General features: G+C 49.6%; 1 protein-coding gene across 1 annotated transcript; it reads right to left on the bottom strand.

The window, feature by feature from the left end:
* Positions 1 to 5507: 5507 nt before the first annotated feature.
* Positions 5508 to 11162, bottom strand: LOC104298991 (solute carrier family 22 member 13). Its single transcript, XM_009899129.2, has 10 exons — positions 10761 to 11162; positions 9868 to 9971; positions 9228 to 9382; positions 8222 to 8387; positions 7734 to 7854; positions 7191 to 7285; positions 6666 to 6880; positions 6084 to 6192; positions 5720 to 5929; positions 5508 to 5601 (listed from the first exon to the last, which is right to left on the bottom strand). The coding sequence occupies exons 1-10, from the start codon at positions 11130 to 11132 to the stop codon at positions 5508 to 5510; spliced, it is 1641 nt and encodes a 546-aa protein (XP_009897431.2). The 5' UTR covers positions 11133 to 11162.
* Between the last annotated feature and the right edge of the window lie 3169 nt (positions 11163 to 14331).

Here is a 14331-nt window from a genome sequence, read left to right as displayed (position 1 = left end):
GCTGTCAGCATCTCCTGTGGCAATGAAGTCAGATTTTGACCGTGAAAACAACTTGAGGGTGACCTAGATAGGACTGCAGTCTCATGTGTTGATGCAGATGTGACTTCTTGAGGCTGTTCTTCCTAACATCACTGGACAGCCTCCTCTGCTCCCCTAGGGAAGCTTCATGCCAATGTGAACATTTTGTAGGCATTTTGCAGGGATGGTTTATAGACTAGGGGGATGGTATCTGTGGGTTGCATCAAAGGGTGGGTAGTTTAATCCTGCATGGTAGAGATCTCTCAGGGCTAAAGCTTGGCTCAGCCCTGCAAACATTTTTTTCCTGGAGCCTCGCTGCTAGAGTTTCTGTGCTTGTTTGCCCAGGTGGATTACTAATGCTTGCAAAACCTCTTGAAAATGGAAAAGCCTATTTTGGAGAGCAGGAGAAATCACTGAGTTTCAGGGAAGACTTGGGATGGACAGCTGGAAAGCCTGCACATTTGTAGACAAATGTCAAGGACTAGAGGCAGGGTAAGGTATCACGCAAGATAGTAGTTCAGAAAGTGAAACCGTTGCCTGGGGCAGAAGGCTGGTGTGGGCAGTTCACCAGTTCATGGGCTTGGCTTTTCTCTTATGCAGCTCTGACCATCAGGAGGGGCTGTGGTTGGAGACCTGTGTTTTGGGTTGTGTCATGGCTTAACCCCAGTGTGGTGGTGAGAGCAAGTTCAGTTCTCCCTCCCCCACAAAGAAGGAAACTACAAGTAGCTCAGTCGGAGAAGCAAAGGATAGGAGCTATATTTACAAGCAGGATGAAAAGCAAATGGATATATATACACAATACATAACAGTATTTACAATATATACAGAAATATACAGCAAAGAATGTAACACAGAACAAAACTCCCTCCTCTGGACAGTGGGGGTTTCCCCCCCCTGTACTTGGTGCCATGGGTTAGTTGTTTAGGTGGGTTGGATTGGTTGATGGGTTGGGCGCGATGATCTTGAAGGTCTCTTCCAACCTGGTTTGTTCTATTGTTCTATTGTTCTCTCTCTCCCCCTACCTCCCTTTTTCCCCAAAAAGGATTAGAGAGAAAGAAAAGGTAATTATTAAGGATGGAATTTTGTTAGGCTTCAAAGCACATGCAAGGATTAGTCCTCTTACCTGTTATCCAAGGTCAGCTCCAGCTAGCTGCTCAGAGAGAGACAGAAGCAGACAGGCCAAACAGACCAGGCCAGACTGGAACTGAGAAAGATTCCAACTGAACTAAAACTTGAAGTTGCATTCTACCAATCTACCAATGAAACTCACTTAGACCTATCTTTGTTTTCATTGCATTCAGCCAGAGTGTTCCAACACTGTCCCTTCCTTAAAGGCACAGCCTAAAACAGTCACACCCTAAACCAGTCACACCCTAAAACAGTCACACCCAGCTGGCAGCTAAACCCCAGGCAGCAATTCTCTTGCTCCTCCCTGGTGGGATAGGGATAAGGATCGGGGTGGGGGGAGGGTGAAGCTGACAAAATTCCCAGGCTGAGATAAGGACATTTCAAAGCAAAAGCTGCATGTGTAAGCAGAGCAAAACAAGGAACTCATTTACTACTTCCCATTGGCAGATGATGGCAGATGTTCAGCTCCTCCTCCTCAGGCCTCCTTGCCCTCCCACCCCTTCCCATCCCTCAATATCATACACAGATGTCATTCCCCTAGCCTACAGAGCACCCTTGCCAAATGTCTGCGCTGAGATCATTTAGTCCATGACTTTGGGCTCCATTGGTTATGGTGGTCACCCAGGACAAGATGGGTGAAGTGTTGTGTGGACAGCTGAGGTCAGGTCACTGCTGCGCTTGCCTTGCTTCTTGTGTGGCCTGTTGTCCACTGGCTCAAGTGGTTCATGCGAAAGGAATCCCCACAATGTGCAAGTCAAATCACAGGTTACAGTGTTTGCAGGTGTCCCTTTGGACCAGACCAGGGTTCAACATTCCAATGAGCTCCTTCTGTTGCTCCTCCCTGGCTTGGACTTCTCTGCAAACTGAATCCCTTAGGGGTATACTTGCTCCAAGTGGACCTTTAGCTACCTGCTGAAGTCTCTCCAGGCTATACCTGCTGTGGCATAGCCTTATCCACAGCCGCAGTCGCTCCGAGGTGCATCCATTCCAGTATTGCCTTCTTGGCACACAATGTCTTCAGAGATGTACCTGCTCCAGTAGGACCTTACCCACATCTCCAGGGGTGTACCTGCTCTGTTGTGGGCTTATCCATGGCCATATGCTTTGAGGTGCTCCAGCATGACTTCATTCACAGCCACTGATGCTTCAAGGTATCCCTCCTTCAGCATGGCTTTATCTACATCCAGAGATGCTTCAGGATGTACCTTCTCCAATGTGGACTTACTCCTGGGTATATCTGCTGTGGCACAGACTTAGAATCATACAAATGTTGAATCATTAAGGTTGGAAAAGACTTCTTGGATCATCAAGTCCAGTCATCAACCCAACCCCACTGTGCCCAGTAAACCATGCCCCCAAGTGCCACATCTACATGTTGTTTGCACATAACCATGGCCACAGACTCTTTGAGATACACTCACTCTGGCATGGGCTTAGCCACAGCCACCTCAGAGTGCCCTGCTCCCATGTGAACTCTTTCTTTCAGAGGTCACAGTTCCTCTGACTGAAGGTCACACTGGAGTTCCAGTCATTCGGTACAGCAGCATAGAAACAGCAGCGCTGTCCTGGCCATCTGCCAGCCTAGCCACATTGCTGTTATCAAAATGTTCCAGGGACAGTAGGGTGAGGGTGAGATGATCAGCAGCACAGCAGTTCTGGAAGCAAGATAAGCAGAAAATGACCACTAAGGAGCATTAGACTCCTGCAGAATAAGGCAACAGCCTCATGGCAGGCACGTGAGCCTGTCGATTAATGAGCTAAACAGCAATAAATTTGACCCACAACATTCCAGGCAAATCTCTTGCTATCTCAAACACTTTCAGCTCCACCTTGGAGACTAAAAGTGACTATTGTGGTTGAACCCCAGCTGGAAACTAAGCTCCAGTGACTCCCTTGCTCCTCACCAGTGGGATGAGGGAGAGAATCAGAAGGGTAAAAGAAAACTCACGGTTTGAGATGAAGAGAGGTTAATAGGGAAAGCAAAAGCCACATGTGCAGACAAAGCAAACAAGGAATTGATTCACCACTTCCCACTGACTGGCAGGTATTCCCAGGGAAGCAGAGCTCTATCATGTGTAATGGTGGTTTGGGAAGGTGAGCACCACCCCTTTGAATGTCCACTCTTTCCCCCTTCTTTCCCCAGTTTTCCCTGTGGAGCATGGAGCCATGTGGAATGGAATACCCCTCTGGTCACTTGGGGCAAGCTGTCCTGTGCCAGGACTTGGAAAAGAGACATTGTCAGAGCTGTTAGTGGCTGTGTGGGAGGGGAGGCCTCACAGCAGCCCTGATGGACAGGTTTTCAGCAAAGTTGTGTTGCAGGGGCAAGTGCTGGGGAAGGGAGAGGGCTTGAAGAATGAAACCTTTCAAATGAGTGTGGTTTTCCTGAGGCTAGGTTTGATTTGCCTTTCAGAAAGCAACATGTGAAAAATGAAACATTTCCTTGCAATCCCTGTGGGAGCTGTAGCCCAGGCTGTGTGCAATCCCTGTCTCACAGGCCAGGCTTCACCCCAGCACTTCAGCTCCCTGTGTATGCTCAGTGTGGACCACATGGGCGGAAGTGCAGAGGGCTGCTGTGATAGCACAAGTGCCTGCTGGGAGAAGGTGTCTGTAGAGCTGTGGGGCCAAGAGGATGGTAATCAGCCCTTCAGAAAGGGACTGTGGTGTCTTGGTGACTATGAAGCTGAAACCAAGGCAGTCACATGCCCTTGTGACAGAGGAGTCAGCTACATCCCAGGCTGCATTAGAAAAAGCCCAGCCAGCTGGTCCAGAGAAGTGAGTATTCCTCTGCTTTTGGCACTTGTAGGACCAAACGTGGAGTATTTTGTCCAGTTCTGGGCTCCTCGGTGCAAGAAAGCTATTGACATACTGTAAGGAAGTGTGATCAAGGTGAGACCTGGACTGTGTGTCACCTGGGGAGAGGCTGAGAGATGGGTTAGGTAGCTCTTTCAAGAAAGTTAAGAGGGAGGAAGTCATTGCTGTCTATGTCTATTTTATGAACATTACAGAGAAGGCAGGGCTCTTGGAGGTGGCCAGTGATGGGATGGGAGACAATGGGAAGCTGGTCAGGCAGGGATAGATGTATCTAATGTGTGGATGGGCAGTAAATCCTGGTCTGTTCCTGTTCCCCAAGATGAGAAGCTGTTTGGAGGCACAGCTCCTGTTGCCAGAGGAGTCACACAGGGATCATTGAGTCAATCAGTGCATGCTCAATATCAGTGCTCCAACCCCGACTCTTGGTCTTTGGGCAATGTCAGGATGCTGGACCTTCCCTTTAGCAGAAAGACTTCATTGTCTCCTTCCTCCTGTCCCCATGCTGTGACCAGCCTGGTTTTTCATGTTTGAGGAAATAGATAGATCCATAAAAGGATGTGCAGGAGAGAAGACCACCCTGAGAAGGCATGACATTAGATGATAATAAAATATTGTGGCTGAGCTGGCAGCAGCCAGTGAAGGTCAGTGTTAAGAGCTGACAATGATTGGGGAAAGCTGTCCAGATAGCCACTCAGTTTAACTGCCCTTGACCTGGAGCATACACCACCCAATTCAGGAGACTTCCCCAGCTGCTCATAGAGAACAATATATAAACACAGATTGTTCATCTGAAGGCTTGGAAATAAGAAAAAGTCCTAGCTGAACCCAGCCCTTCTGCTCTAACCCTCTGTTTCTGCAGTGTTTGTGGCTGATGGAAACCAAGCACGTTTCCAGCTGCCTGCTAAATGACAGACTTACAAGTCCTGTGTAGAAAACACTCCAGAGCCAACAGCAGTTAAAGGCCAACTGTGAAACAGTAGGGAAATAAAAGACAAACCAAAACAAATCACCACCATTTATTATTCACATATTGCATTACAAGTGTCTCTCCTCCAAGTCAGAGGATAATTTCTATGCTGGATGCAGCAGCTCAAACCCAAAGCACATCCAAAGAAAAGCTACACAGGTGTGTGACAGGGCTTCAGTGACATCCTGAGCCAAGGTGGAGGCTTGGAGCGAGGAGGAGGCTGCTGGCCCAAGCCCTTAGTGCAGGAGGGACACAGCCTGGTGCTGGCTGGCCCAGGGCTGCCACTCTCCTGGGGCTTCTTTATTGCTGTGAAACACGACAGGGAAGGCTCCACGGGTAGCAGTCTGCAGGGGAGCGGGAAGAGGTGGGGAGGAGTGGCGCAGCCAGGCCTTCCAGGCTGGGTTTGAGGAGCAGTTTGAAGTGCATCATCCTTTGCAAATGCAGAGTGACCCAGCTCTCCTCTGCCTCTGACCATGACCACTTAGTTGGTCATCTGAAGGACCAGTTTCCCCACAGCAATGCCTGATTTGTTTGCTTTAACAAGTGGATCGGACTAGACCTTTAGTATATGATGGTCCATTCATTACTTGCTCTCTAAGCTTCTGCATGTGTCCTTCTTCAAGTCTGCTCCATCCTCTGTGAGGTCTTTCTTGGACAGCTCTTCCAGATTCTTGCTCCTGAAGACAAGGAGGAAAAAGAAAGAGATGCCATGGTTTCCATCCTGATTTCTGACGTGTTTCTCTTCCATGAAAGGTACACCTTTGAATTACATTTCTCTTTCCTGCTGATACCCACCTCAGCTGTGGGTTGGCTGACCTCAGGTCATCTACCAAATCGTTGCCACTGGTCTCGGGCAGCAGGAAGCAGAGCAGCCCCACAAGCACAGGGGGACTCCCGAAGATGGCCAAGGGTATGGCCTGGTGGAACTCAGCCAGGGGGCGAATCAGAGGGGCCAAGACCCCTGCGACCCGTGCTGACATGGAGCACAGCCCCACGCCAGTCTGTCTGCAAAAGTGAGTGGACATGGGAGGTGAGAGCTGTGCACAGCATCCCCTGGACCACTGTGGGACTATATGTGACCATGGGAATAACCCAGGTCTTGCCCTACCTGTACCATCAACCATGGTGGAAACAAGCCTGATACATGAGGGGACCTCACCTGATGATGGTGGGGAGGAGCTCTGCAGCATAGATGTGAGAAGTAGAGAAGGAGGCTGTGGCTGTAAACTTGCCAATGATGGCCAGGATGGTGATCACCACAGGCTGGTCTGAGGGAAGGAGGAGAGACTGCTGATGTGACCTCCATGGAGAAGGTTTAGTTGGGAGTGAAGGTCTCTGCACTGGTATTTCTTAGGACAAACCCTTTTAATGGACTTAACCACAAAAATCTACCACCTAAGCCACTGGAAATTGTTCTTAACACACCTTTTCCTGGACAGCACCCTCTGGAGAACTGTTAAAGAGAATTCAGGTTTGTTCTGAGGCCCTGGACATTTCCCAAATTAGCAGCATGTGTAATGGACAGTGCCTGCCAAGGGCAAGGATCTGTGGAAGGATCAGGCACAGCCCTGATGAAGAGAAAAGTCATGCTGATAGCAAGCTGTGGACCTCAAGGCAGCTCAGCCCCTGGAGCAAGTCCTGCCCTACAGCCAGTGGGGCTGGGAGGGTGGATCTGAACCAGCATAGAGCTGGCTGGGCCTGGGCCTTGGCTCTACTCTTGGCTTGCAAAGAGGTTATTCACCTTCAGGGATGCCAGTGATGATGAGACACATCAGGCCTGACAGCAGCAGGAGCACAGCCTGGGTCTTCTTCCTCCCAAACCACTCAAGCAGGAAAATGCAGGACAGTCGAGCTGGTAACTCCACTGCTCCAAAGGCAAGCTGTGTCAGGTAGATGTCCAGACCAAAACTTGTCACACTGAGGCTCAACCCATAGTAGACAAGACTGTTTGCAAACCTGAAATTCAAGTTGAACAGGACATGGGGCCAGATGGACTTTCCAGGGTTTATCCTCTAGAATCTCTGTGGAGCTTCTGACCTGTAACATTCATGTGATATGTAGTGTGATCTCAAATAATCAGCTTCTTCCCATGCCCACAGAAGTTAGTTCTGGTCCATTATGGAGAGGCAAAAGAGAGGAGATGAACATACAGGCCTAAACATGGCCCTCAAAATCAAACAAAATTAATGTACAGTTCTTCTCAGCCTTCAATCTCTTCTTTTCTTCACCTAGAAGTCTGAAAAGAGTGGGCTATGGGATGGCTTACCAGGTGACCAACATGATTAAAATCACCTTCCGGAGCTGCTTCTTCCAAAAGAGATCCAGAATGCTTCCAGACTTGGTCTGTTTCACAGGATTCAGCTTTAGAAGACAGACAGACCAAGTCAAACCAGTCAATGGAAACTCATGGCTAGCTCCTTTTTCACATGCAGTTAAAGAAAAGCCTCAGTGGAACAGACTTGTGACCCCAAACTGTTCTAGGAGGGAGGCAGCCCAGTGGGTCTGGGCTCCTGTGCAGGTGCTCTGGGTGCCCAGTGCAGTAGTTTGGTGACTAAGAGGTTTCTTGGGATGAACATTTCCCCAGTGTGGGGACTTTGAGGTGGAGATGCCCTCTAGGCATTTATACATGGCAAACCACAGACTAAGCAGAGCCCTCATGCTCATCCTCAATACTCCTGGGAAGCATTTGAGTCCTTTCCATATGCCAAGGTGGACTCCAGAATGGTGCAGGCTGAGCTACTACCAAAAAGCCAAGCACAGGGGAAAGTCTCTGAAGCCAAGAAGCAGTTCCCCATGCCATTAGAGGTACCTGCTCAAGGAGTTCTGGTGGGATGGTGCACTTGTTGAAGGATGCTGCTTTCTGAAGGACCTTCTTGGCCTCTTCTATTCTGCCTTTTGTTACCAGCCACCGAGCTGATTCTGGTAGCACCCTGTCAAGGAGATGGGATCAAGAGCTGCTGCTGTGACCTGCTGAATATTCCCACAGCCCACCTCCTTGTGATCACACCCAGCAAGCAATGGGCATCCCATATGATGGATGAGTCCAGGTAGCTCCTCAGGTCAGGCTTTCTAGGCCTGCACATAGGCCCTAAAGGCCATCTTTGCAAAACTGGAGCAAACCCCTGGCTGCTCTCAGAGGTCCCCCAGGAGCTGTGATGATCTCTGCAGAAGTCCCTCTGGCATCCGCACTGTACTGGGAAAGATGCAGCCTGCTCCTGAGCTGCTGCCTGCTCACTGCCAGCCCTTTCCCCCCACTGCTGCCATGTCTTGAAGAATCTCTATCCTGCTCCTTCTTACCAGATGTAGAAGAAAAGGGCAAAGAGTGGAGCATTCCCTGCAATCTCCAGCAGCCTCCAGTTGCGAAGTCCGTAAGTCAAGCCAGCCAAAAGCACCTGCCCCAAGGCCAAACAGCAGTGGGTAATGAGCACTGCCTTGGGCCGGGAGACACCAACCCATTCTGTAGCTGAGAAGGAGAACAAAGGCTCAGGGTCTGCCTTTGCAATGCATGCAGGATTATCTTTCGCTCTTTGAGAGGAGAATGATGAGGGGAGACCTTACAGTTCTCTACAACCACCTGAAGGGAGGTTGGGATGAGGAGGGGGCCAGCCTCTTCCCCCTAGTGACATGAGGAAGGACTAGAGGAAATGGTTACAAGCTGCACCGGGAGAGGTTTAAGATGGATGTTAGGAAATATTTCTTCACTGGAAGGGTTTAGCCTAGAGAAGAGGGGGCTCAGGGGACACCTTATTGCTGTCTACAGCTACCTGAAGGGTGGTTGTGGCCAGGTGGGGGTTGGTCTCTTTTCCCAGGCAACCAACACCAGAACAATTGGACACAGTCTCAAGCTGCACCAGGGGAAGTTTAGGCTCAAGCTGAGGAGAAAGTTCTTCACAGAGAGAGTTGTTAAGCAATGGAATGTGCTGCCCAGGGAGGTGTTCATCCCTGGAGATGTTCAAAAAAGGATTGGACATGGCACTTGGTGCCATGGTTTAGTCATGAAGTCTGTGGTGACAGGTTGGACTTGGTGACCTTTGAGGTCTCTTCCAGCCTTTGTGATTCTGTGGTTCTCAAACACTGGGATGGTCTGCCCAGGGCAGTGGTGGAGTCACAGTTCCTGGGGGTGTTCAAGCAGTGTGTGGACCTGGCACTTAGGGATGTGGTTTAGTGTTGACCCTTCAGTATTGGGTCAAAGATTGGGCTGGATGATCTTTGAGGTCTATTCCAACCAGATATGTTCTGTGCTTCTGTGATCTTGTGGGACTGTATCTTGTTCCTTGCCTCACAGCCAGGTCATACTACTCACCTAGAGCCAGGGAAGTAATCAGAATGCCTGACACCGCTATGCCAACGACACACCTGAAGGCCATGTACACATAGAGGTGGGGTGCAAAGGCAGTCCCTAGGCCAAACAAGCCCTGGAGGGAGATGGAGATGAGAAAGACTGGCCGGCGGCCCACCCTGCAGAGGAAGAGGTAAAACACAGGGGTATCACAGAGATGGGGAAGTGCCCATGTGGAATAGGATGTGATTTGGGGAGCATTCACAGCAGAGGAGATTTAACACCCATGTGAGCAAAGTTCTATTTGTCAGGAAAAGCAGCATCTATGCTTTTGACCCATCATGATGCTAGTAATGGCTAAAGGAGATGATGCTGTGAATCTGAGATTCCTAAAGACATTGTTGGGTAGCTGAGGTAGCAGCTGGGGCTAGACCTGTGATTTCTGAAGGACCCTCCCCCCAAAAGGCTGAATCTGCTTCCCTCTCTTTCTAACCCTCAGACACCTACTGACATGTCAGGTAGCCCCAGATGCCCTTCTCAGGCAAGGGGATCAGGTCCTGTGGATGGAGTACTTCATGCTCTGTGCATGGACATCCTGAATTCTCAGCTGGGCTGTCGCTGGGGGCTGGGCAATACCTCTGGGAAGATTGCTGTGTTTCCTCACCTGTCACTTAGTGCCCCAAAGATGATGGCTCCTAAGAGAAGCCCCGCCATGTAGATAGACTGGGAGATGTCCTTCAGGTCCTTCCTTTCACACACCAGGTCAAACTGGAAGGAGAAAACACAGCTGCTTTTGCTCTTGACAGACTCCAGCTGTGAGTGGACAGCCCTTCTGGTCCATGGCTGATCCAGGAGTTGGGTGACTGAACTTTCACTCCAACCCATAGCAGCAGAGAACCCACTCACAAAGGCATAAGCCTCCATGGTGTACGTGTAGGACACAAGTCAGTGGTGAGACTGACGTAGGAGTTGCTTCTTATCATGGTGCACATCTCCCAAGTTCTGGAAGCTACAGGGGTCCCCTCCAGCCCAGGCATTCCTGAGGAAGCCTCTTGGTTGGCAAGTTTTACTTCATTTGGGACCTTGGAATGAGAGTCCTAGCAGCTTGCTTCTTTGGCTGCAAAGGTGGGACAGGCTAGAAAGGAATGGAATGGGATGGGATGGAATGGAATGGAATGGGATAGGATAGGATAGGATAGGATAGGATAGGATAGGATAGGATAGGATAGACCAGGTTGGAAGAGACCTTTGAGATGAAGGAGGACAGGAAAGCAAGATTTTCTCTGGGAAAGGAGCAGTGGAGTAGGAGTGGGAAGTGATGCAGCAGCTGCTGAGGAGCCTCTACATAAGCCATCTGTGAAACGGACAGAGTGCTTCAGGGACCCCAAAGACCTTTACAAAATAGAAGCTTCTTCCAGCTTCAGCTCAGAGAAAGGTACTTACAAAAAGTGCTGGAGCTGACTGAACTTCAGCTGGTGCTGGCTTCCCAAACTCCAGGCCAGGCTATGCCCATCCCTTCCCTTCCCCATGCCCAGCCCCCCAGGGGTGGTTACAGACCTCGGTCAGCAGGGAGGGCGGCTGTCCCGCAGGGTACACCCACCCACTGCGGCACTCCTCGGTGGCGTTCAGGCCGTAGGTCCTGATGGAGTCCAGGTCCCAGTCCACCGGCGAGTACCTGCGGCACTGCTCGTAGGCCCCATCCGCGCCTCGGGGCAGGGTGAGGTTCAGCTGCTCTTCCTCCGTCAGGTTGGGGCCGACAGCACGGATCCAGCTGGTGTCACAGTGGTGTGGCACCTCCAGAACCATGAACACTTGGCCAATCATTTGGAAAGGATTAAGCAGCAGTGGGAGGGAGATGAGGAATACCAGCAGCTTCTGATATGGCCCAAAGTCCCCCAGAACGTTCATGAAATCTCCAAACTCAGTCATGGTGACTACCTCTATGGGCAGGCTGCAGCAGGGCACCCTGCTTAAATAGGCAAATATTAATGTTTAAACTCGGGGAGCACTAAAGCCCTAATCAGGTGTGATAAAATGAGCACTTGGATCTGCACATCAGTTCATTGTGGTGCCATACTGCAAGTTTCCAGCATGTACTTTGTCACCAGGCATTCCCTCCCTGTTGTGGGGCCGGCACAAAGGTGCCGGAGAATTGCCAGAGCATTGCCAGGGAGAGGGCAGGGAGAGCTTGTCTTGTCCCAGCCTGGAGTGTCTCCCCAGGCCTCTTGAAGGCAACTGTGCTGCAGTGCAAGGTTTTTGTCTGAGACGTGAAGCTGTGACTGCAAAAGAGGACTTAAGTGTGGTGAAGCAGAAACAGAGTAAATTGTCTGCTATCATCAGTGGCTTAATGGAAAGATATCTCATACTAGAGCCTCTAGGAAAGAGAAGCATATAAAGCTCTGCTCTGGCATTTTCCATCATCTTCTTAGAGCTGGCAAAGGAGAGGTCAGATTTATGGGTCCTATGTGCTAGTGGCAATGTGCACTAGTGTCTGGGGTGTCACTCAGAGTGTCTTTGGTACAGTTTACAGGCCAGCCTCTTCCCGCTGCTTCAGTGAATGGTGCTTGATCCCTGCAAGCCTTTAGGTCTCCTTGCCCCATCTCTAAACACAGCTTGGCCAGGATTCAGACAGGGCTGTCAGATAGCAGGTCCTCTGTCCCAAGTGTCTTACCCCATCCCAAGGTGAGACAGACTTCAGCATCTGCTGAGTCATGTCACTGTCAAGGCCATCTCTGTTTCCCTGAGTGATGTTGACTGGGCAGTCTCCCTGGGCAGAGCACTGACACACTGCTTGGAGCAGGTGAAGTCACTGAGCAGCTTTATTCCTCCATCTCAGCTGACAAAGATAGGGCTGTTTTGGCACTGATGAGACAGGGAGGCTGGGTTTGCTGTACTTTATTTTAACAAACCATTCACTTCAACATTTTCTTGCCTTTTATTTTGCAGACAGCTGATTAAAACAGGTGAAGTGATGATGCTTTTCACAATGCACGTGTTCTGGCTTTGACACTCTGAGGTTTCCTGTACACATGTTTATCATGAGCAGGATTGTGAGCTCCCATAACAGTTATATTATGGCAGCAAAGGGCAGGCAGGGAGGGTCAGGCTGCAGCTACACAGAGAGAGCAGATGAACAGTGTCCCCATGGCTCCAGGCTTCTAGAAAACTGGGTTCCCCTTCTTCCTCTGCCAATCTGACTTGGTGACCTTGGCAAGGCCATTTCACTTATCTTTTGGTCATCGTCATCCAACAAGGCTGATAATGACAATCTCCTTTTTGAAGCAGTTTTGCAGTCTACTGAAGGAAAAATATGCTGAGGGGTGTGAGATACTCTTATGAAGTGTAGGCAAGCCAGGTGGTGAAATGATGCATGGTATTTTGAGTTGGATTAATCTTTGGATGTCTTAATGCAGTTGTCTCTATGCTAAAGACCCCCACAGTTGCGCTAGAGTTAGTGGAGATGGGGTGGCCCAGTTAACAGGCTGCAGAGACCTGTTAGCTTTTGAATGCAGTTGTCTGCTTTGGGGTGGGCTGAATCACTCCCCAGGCTGTACTTGCTAAATCTCCACTGACTATGATGTGGGTTTGAGCACCTGGAATGCTGATACTGCAGACACCTAAACCTCATTTGGAGACAAAACCTCATCTTGTCCCCTTCAGCCCTGCCTTTGCCCATTGTGTTTTACTTGTGCACTTGTGGCCAAGGATTTTGGTTTCTTCCTGTTATCCACCCTCTCTTCTCTTCTGAGTTCCTTAGCCTGTTGCTCAGTGCTGCTTGCTGGTTGGATCTCTTTGGAGGTCATGCAGACATCCTCTGAGGGAGCTCAGCAGCAGTGTCTGCAGAAGATCTCTTCTGCAGAATCCCCCTGGTTGCAGAGAACAGTGTGCTGGTTGGCCTCTCCTTAGAGGTTCTTCACCATGAAGGTAGTTCTTGCACTGTTCTTTTTAAGGAATGGAATGCTGACCCACTGTGACCAAGATAGAGATCTTAAATTTATCTCCTTTAGCCATTCATAAATCAGACTATGCACAGCTGAATTTGTCTTCTGCCAGAGGATTGAGAGATTTCTGAACTGATTTAATGAATCAATTTTTGTCCCATGTCATCTAGCTTGTGCCTTTTTTTAACCTTCTTTTTTTCCCCTCTCTTCCTGCCCCCCCCCCCCCCCCCCCCATTATATAAAGAACTCCTGATCTAAAGGGCCATCATCTGGCACATGCAAGTCTGTAAAAGAGAGACTTTCATAATCTTCTTCAACTCCTGATGTTTTTCTGCTCCTGTTCATTCCTTCAGGAGCCTCCTGGCCCACTTTGGGTGAATCAATGTGGAAAGGATCAAAGACACCCTGATTGAATGTTTCAGAGGCATGGCTGGTGACCATGTACACCGGGGGGAAACTGTCTCCCTGTGTAGAGAAACATGTGTTTGCCCAGCCTCCAGCACTGAGACCAAATTCAGATGTATCTTCTGCAGCCTTTGGAGCCTGGCACTGTGGATCCAATTGCTGCAGCAGTCCACAGCTCTGAATCCCTTCTGGGTCTCCAATGTTAATCTCATCCTGTCCAGCAAGAAGTGAGAGACTGGAAGTGTCCCACAGTGCTAGCGGGGCCTTTGTTTCTGCTGGGATTTCCTGGCATAATTCTGAAAGGTTTGGATCAAACCAAGCTGGAGTTTCTGCCTCTGAGTTTTCCAAGTCTGAATGTGGGGTTTTACTCACTATGTTGTGAAAATCTTGTCCTCCAGAAAAGAACAAGTGATTGTGCTCTGCAAAATCCACATTGCCTGACTGAAACTCAGCTGCCTTGGGTAGCTCTTCTGCATTGCCTGGTAAAACAAACACCTCTTCCTCTATCACTGTGCCCTGGAGGCCCAAACTCAGAGGCTTCTGAATTTCTAGTAGATGAGCCTCATGTTGATTTCCTTCCCTGATGAGATCTGTGCTGTTATCAGCTGCAGGAATAAGCTCTGAAGGAGGACGCAGAGGGTTTGTTCTGCCTTCTGAGGTTACTGCAGCTTCTTTCTTCGTTTCTTGTGCTGGCATGACAGAGGGCCAAAAGCTGTCCCATTGCTGCCAAACCTGACTGTTTAAAGACATTTGGTCATGATTGTCAAGTTCTGTTCTCTCAT

This window comes from Dryobates pubescens, chromosome 21, assembly GCF_014839835.1.
Source record: "Dryobates pubescens isolate bDryPub1 chromosome 21, bDryPub1.pri, whole genome shotgun sequence".
Taxonomy (NCBI): domain Eukaryota; kingdom Metazoa; phylum Chordata; class Aves; order Piciformes; family Picidae; genus Dryobates; species Dryobates pubescens.
This window is presented reverse-complemented; position numbering and strand designations above follow the sequence as displayed.

Excerpts from the sequence above, each read along its gene's own strand:
- LOC104298991 (XM_009899129.2), bottom strand. The coding sequence starts at position 11,132 with ATGACTGAGTTTGGAGATTTCATGAACGTTCTGGGGGACTTTGGGCCA. Across the intron at positions 8,388-9,227 it reads GATTACTTCCCTGGCTCTAG|CTACAGAATGGGTTGGTGTC; the intron begins GTGAGTAGTATG and ends TCTCCTTCTCAG. Across the intron at positions 5,602-5,719 it reads TCAGCCAACCCACAGCTGAG|GAGCAAGAATCTGGAAGAGC; the intron begins GTGGGTATCAGC and ends CCTTGTCTTCAG.